General features: G+C 38.7%; 1 protein-coding gene across 1 annotated transcript in view; it reads left to right on the top strand.

Annotated features, from left to right (window-relative positions):
• AKAP6 (A kinase (PRKA) anchor protein 6) overlaps positions 1 to 5,623 on the top strand; it is a 509,871-nt gene that overhangs the window by 451,522 nt on the left and 52,726 nt on the right. The window contains 1 exon segment of the mRNA XM_005880979.2: positions 3,362 to 3,577. Within this exon segment, the coding sequence (XP_005881041.1) occupies positions 3,362 to 3,577 (216 nt within the window).

Genomic DNA, 5,623 nt, shown 5'->3' with positions numbered 1-5,623 from the left:
TACTTAAAAAACTCCTGGAAGATATCAAGGGAGAGATTGACAACAATACAATCATAGTAGGGGACTTTAATATACCATTGACATGACTAGATAAATCCACTAGACAAAAAATCAGCAAAGAAACAGCAATCCTAAATGACTAACTAGATCAGATGGATTTAATTGACATCTTCAGAGCATTTCACCCCAAAGCCATGGAATATATGTTCTTATCAAGTGCACATGGGACATTTTCAAAAATAGACCACATAATGGGTCACAAGCAAAGTCTCCCCAAATTCAAAAAGATTTAAATCATATCAAGCATTTTCTCAGACAACAATGGCAAAATATTAGAAATAAACTACAATAAAAACAATCCAAAAAATTCGAACACTTGGAAGCTGAATAGCATGCTATTAAACAATGAATTAGAAATAAACTACAATAAAAACAACCCAAAATACTCAAACACTTGGAAGCTGAATAGCATGTTACTAAATAATGATTGGGTTACCAGTGAGATCAAAGTAGAAATTAAAAACACCCTGGAAACTAATGACAATAACAGTACAACAACCCAAAACCTATGGGACACAATGAAAGCAGTCCTGAGAGGGAAGTTTATAGCACTACAGGCCTACCCCAAAAAAACAAGGCAATAAAGCAATAAATCATCTAACTCTACAACTCAAAGAATTAGAAAGAGAGCAACAAGAAAAGCCCAGAGTGAGCAGAAGGAAGGAGATAATAAAGATCAGAGCAGAAGTGAATGACATAGAGACAAAAAAAAACAAAAAAAACAAAAAAACAATAAAAAATATCAATGAAACCAAGAGCTGGTTCTTTGAAAGGATAAACAAGATTGATGAACCTCTAGCCAGGCTCACCAAGAAGCAAAGAGAGAGGACCCAAATAAACAAAATCAGAAATGAAAGAGGTGAAATAACACCAGACTCCACAGAAATACAAAGGATTGTTAAAAAAAATACTATGAACAACTCTATTCCAACAAACTAGACAACCTGGAGGAAATGGACATATTTCTAGAAAAATACAACCTTCCAAACTCAATCAGGAAGATTCTAAAAATCTCAATAGGCCGATAACTATGGAAGAAATTGAAGCAGTCATAAAAAAGCTTCCAGCTATTGTTCTTATTTGTATAGTCCACCTCCAGTAGACTCTCAGCTCCTGGAGAGAAGGAGCAGTAACCTGCTTCTTTTTGAAGCCTGTGTGCCTGAAACAGTGCCTAGCTGATGGAAGGTGCAATATACATTTGAGGAGGTCTGGGAGACAGGGATACTAGTACATTTGTCTTATTTCTGTGCCTTAACTAGATTGCTTAGTTTGGGTTTCTGTTTAAAAGTACATTTCCCTGAAAATGGAAGACAAAAAGGGTTATAATCATTTGTTCCTATGTAGTTATATTTCACATTTCTCTATGCATAGTTTATCATGGAAAGAAAATACACTACAGAGTCTAAGAAACACTCCTAGAAAATGCACTGATTTCATTTAGTATGTGTTTGTGATTATAAATAAATATGTATATTTTAATGGTTGTCACGGTAACCCATTTATGTAGAAGAATGTATTTTATCAATTATATCTCCTAGATATAAAAAGTACTGAAAATACATTGGTCGAGTAAAATTCCCAATTTGCCCCTCTTTTTTAAAGTACTATGACTCCCCAAGTGTGCATATAAGATAAATTTTTTATTTAGAATATAGACTAAGTTCTTCGGATATTTAAAGAAAAAAATTTACAATTATGAAGACCCAAAAATCAAATATTGAATATGAACAGTTTTTTAAAACAGTTGAGAGAGAGATAGAGAAAGAGAGAGAGAGAGAATATGTGTGGGGGTGGGACAATTAGCAGGATTGGAGCTATGGAAGCAATGCCTGTTGCTTTAGTAGACCTCAGGTTTATGTTGAATGTCTGGGGGTTTCTCCTCATTCAGCATTGAGCTAATGAATAGCATCAGTAAAGAATTTTGTCAGACCCTGTGGTTACTATCAGGAGTTATATAGGAAAATAGTAATGAACCCTAGGAAAAGAAATAAGGGTAAGTTCAGGAAACATAACTAAAAATGCCACATTGGTATAAATTGAATAATAAAATTCCTAGTCATATTTTGCCATAAATAGAGGTTTGAGAAATTGTCACTCACCTCATTTAAAATTCAGAAATATTAAGGGTACAGGGTTCTCTCATTATAGAAATAATAGAATTCCAGCTATTACTGAGTTAGGGTCATTTAAATGGCTATAGCATGTACTATACCAATAAGTGGAACATCTGTATGAAATGTCCACCTGCTGATCTACTACCACTCTATGCACATTTCAATGAACCACACTGAATCATTTTAGGACTTCTAATGAAGCCTTATCTAGATTAACATTTTAAGCACAAATACTTTCAGGCATTAAAAGTCTCACACTAAATGAAATTGCATTGTCTTGTTTACCCTTGTTGATTAATAAGCAATCTGTTAACTATTAGAACAGTCCGATTGTGGCAGTAGCAGGAGATTAGTAATGCAGCGATGTTTGATATAATCATCATTTCTCCTAAAGGCTTTGAATTAGAATATCACTTATATACTATCCGTAGGCAACAAAAAGATATAATATTTTTAGACATATGTATGCACTATTTTGCTTGAATCGTTCAGCTTAGGGTCACTACAGCAATACAAATGCTTCTGGGGGCAAAATGCTATTTTGATGCATGCATATCCTTCTTAAATAGTGTGAATATTTATTAAAAGGAAACAGAGCCAACAAATAGTGCAGTAATAATCCAGTATTCTAATTTCTGTTTTCAGAACATTACTGCTTTGTTAGTCAAGCTTCTGAAGAGCAATGTTGCTTACCTTCTTTTGTCAAATAATAGATGTTATATATAAAAATTCTTTACAATCTTATTTAACTTATACCCAGCCAGCAGGAAACTAAACTTTTGGCCCCAAAAATATCTGAGAGTAAATTTGGAAAAAATTTTCTATTTGGAGAACTTCTGTCTTTTGTGTTTCCTGGGACTTTGAATCAAAGCATTTAATCTATTTGGCATTCATCTAACCCAATGATTTATTTTATTAAATTATAAATCACCTAGCTGTTAAGGTGGGACCCAACATTTTAGATGAAGAAATCAGTGAAAAAGGGAAGAGAATTGGGATGCAGCTAAATTGCTTGGCATTAGTTGGCTGTCTATAAGAGACCTCCATCTAAAAGCTACTCCAGAGTCCTTCTTGTTCACTTGTTCATAGCTGAGCATATCACTACAATGATGGTGGAAGAGTGGGTTTCATGTCTTAGAAGACTCTGCCCTGTGAACACTCATGGTTCGGCCCCCTCTGTGTTGCAGTCGCTCTGTGGTGAAATCAAGCAGCGGCGGCGTGGAGTGGCCTCCATCCTGCGGTTATGCCAGCACCTTCTGGATGGTGGGGAGACCTGCAACCTGAGCGCGGACCACCAGCCCATGCAGCTGATCATAGTGAATCTCGAGAGGAGGTGGGAAGCCATTGTCATGCAAGCCGTCCAGTGGCAAACACGGCTACAAAAGAAGATGGGAACAGAGTCGGTGAGTGAATTTTTTTTTAAAATATAATGATCTCTCATTTTTCTCAGAAAATATTCTTTCAGGGCTTAGAATATGTGTTCATTTTGCTAATTAAAGGGATAGCTATCTCCAACCACTAAATTAAACTCCATTTATCATAACACAGATTTATTCACCTACTAATAAGATGCATTTTAGTGTATCTTGTGGTATTTTTTTTTAAATCACATGGATGTTTTGCTTAACCTTACCAAACAAAGCCATCAAATCTTTTCATCATTTCTTCACCAACAATATTACTTAACTAGAGGCCCGGTGCACGAATTCGTGCAGCAGTGGGTTCTCTCAGCCTGGCCTGCGGGATCAGGCCAAAAGCTCTCCAACCCAGATTGCGAGAGGGTGCAGGTCAGGCCAAGGGGCCCTACTGGTGAACGATCAGGGCTGGGGAGGGTCAAGGGAGGTTGGCCAGCTGGAGAGGGTTCTAGGGTGTGTCCGGCCAGTCTTGCTCAGTCCCAATTGGCCGGACCCCAGTAGCAAGCTAATCTACCAGTCAGAGAGTCTGCCCCCTGGTGGTCAGTGCACGTCATAGTGAGTGGTTGAGTGACCTTAGCATATCATTAGCATATTATGCTTTGATTGGTTGAACAGACGACTGGACAACCGGACAGTTAACATATTAGGCTTTTATTATATAGGATCATAAAATACACATGAAAATTTTCCTCAAAGGTGGCTTACCATTCTCAGAGCATGTGGAGCAATGTGTATGTTCTGCAGATAAGGCCATGTAATAACGTGTACTGTCTAACTTTTTGTTATGTGATATGTTAATATTTGTACAACAATCTCCATTGTTCCTGCTTGGAGCTTCTCCTGATAGAGTTGTATTGCTGAGAAGTAGCATGTTTCCTCTTAAGAGTTTTAATGCAGTGCTTACGGTAAGGAAAATTTTAAGAATTTTCCAAATTTGCTATGATTCAAGCTGTTGCTAGATGAAGAAAATATATATAACTAGAATTGTTTTATTACAATATAGAATATGTACTTGTCCAGAAAACCTTTATATCCTTAAGGTAAAGGGTTTCGTGATAAAAAGATTGCATTCCCCAAATGACCTTGAAGTCAATATCTATTACTTGAAGGCCCAATTGTTATGTTTGGCCTATGTACATGAAATACAAATATACATGCATACATAGAATGATAGAATGGAAAGTGTTTCTTGAATGTTTATATCATCAGTTCTATATGTTTGGAAAGTTCAGTATTCAAAATTGAAAATCAAATGTAATAATCTTTTCTGAAAAACAGGCCTCTCCTATGAATTATAATTTCAACAAAGCCTTAATTTGTAGTCTGATGTCTCTGGCATTGGGGACTGGGAATAGAAGAGACAATGAATCAGTAAGCCTTCTCGCTCTTTTTTTTTTTAAATATATTTATAAAGTACTAGAGGCCCGGTGCACAAAAATGTATGCACTCAGGGGGGTCCCTCAGCCCAGCCTGTGCCCTCTTGCAGTCCAGGACCCCTTGGGGGATGTCCACCTGCTGGCTTAGGCCTGCTCCCCAGGGGATTGAGCCTAAGCTGGCAGACAGACATCCCTATGGCAGCCCGGGAGCCCTCGGGGGATGTCCACTTGCCAGTGGGGAGCAGGCCTAAGCTTCAGTTGGATATCCTTAGCACTGCTGAGGAGGCGGGAGAGGCTCCCGCCACCACTGCTGTGCTGGCAGCTGTCGGCCTGGTTTGTGGCTGAGCAGAGCTCCCCCTGTGGGAGCACACTGACCACCAGGGGGCATCTCCTGCATTGAGCGTCTGCCCCCTGGTGGTCATTGTGTGTCATAGTGACCAGTCATTCCCATTTGTTCTGCTGTTAGGATCAATTTGCATATTACCATTTTATTATATAGGATAGAGGCCTGGTGCACGGTTGGGGGCCAGCTGGTTTGCCCTGAAGGGTGTCCTGGATCAGGGTGGGAGTCCCACTGGGGTTCCTGGCCAGCCTGGGTGAGGGGTTGAGGGCCATTTTCAGGCTGGTCAAGCCCCCCAGTGGGGACCCTCACCCCATG

Source organism: Myotis brandtii, unplaced genomic scaffold, assembly GCF_000412655.1.
Source record: "Myotis brandtii unplaced genomic scaffold, ASM41265v1 scaffold667, whole genome shotgun sequence".
Taxonomy (NCBI): domain Eukaryota; kingdom Metazoa; phylum Chordata; class Mammalia; order Chiroptera; family Vespertilionidae; genus Myotis; species Myotis brandtii.
Note: the sequence above shows the minus strand (reverse complement) of the source record. Positions and strands in the feature narration are given on the sequence as shown.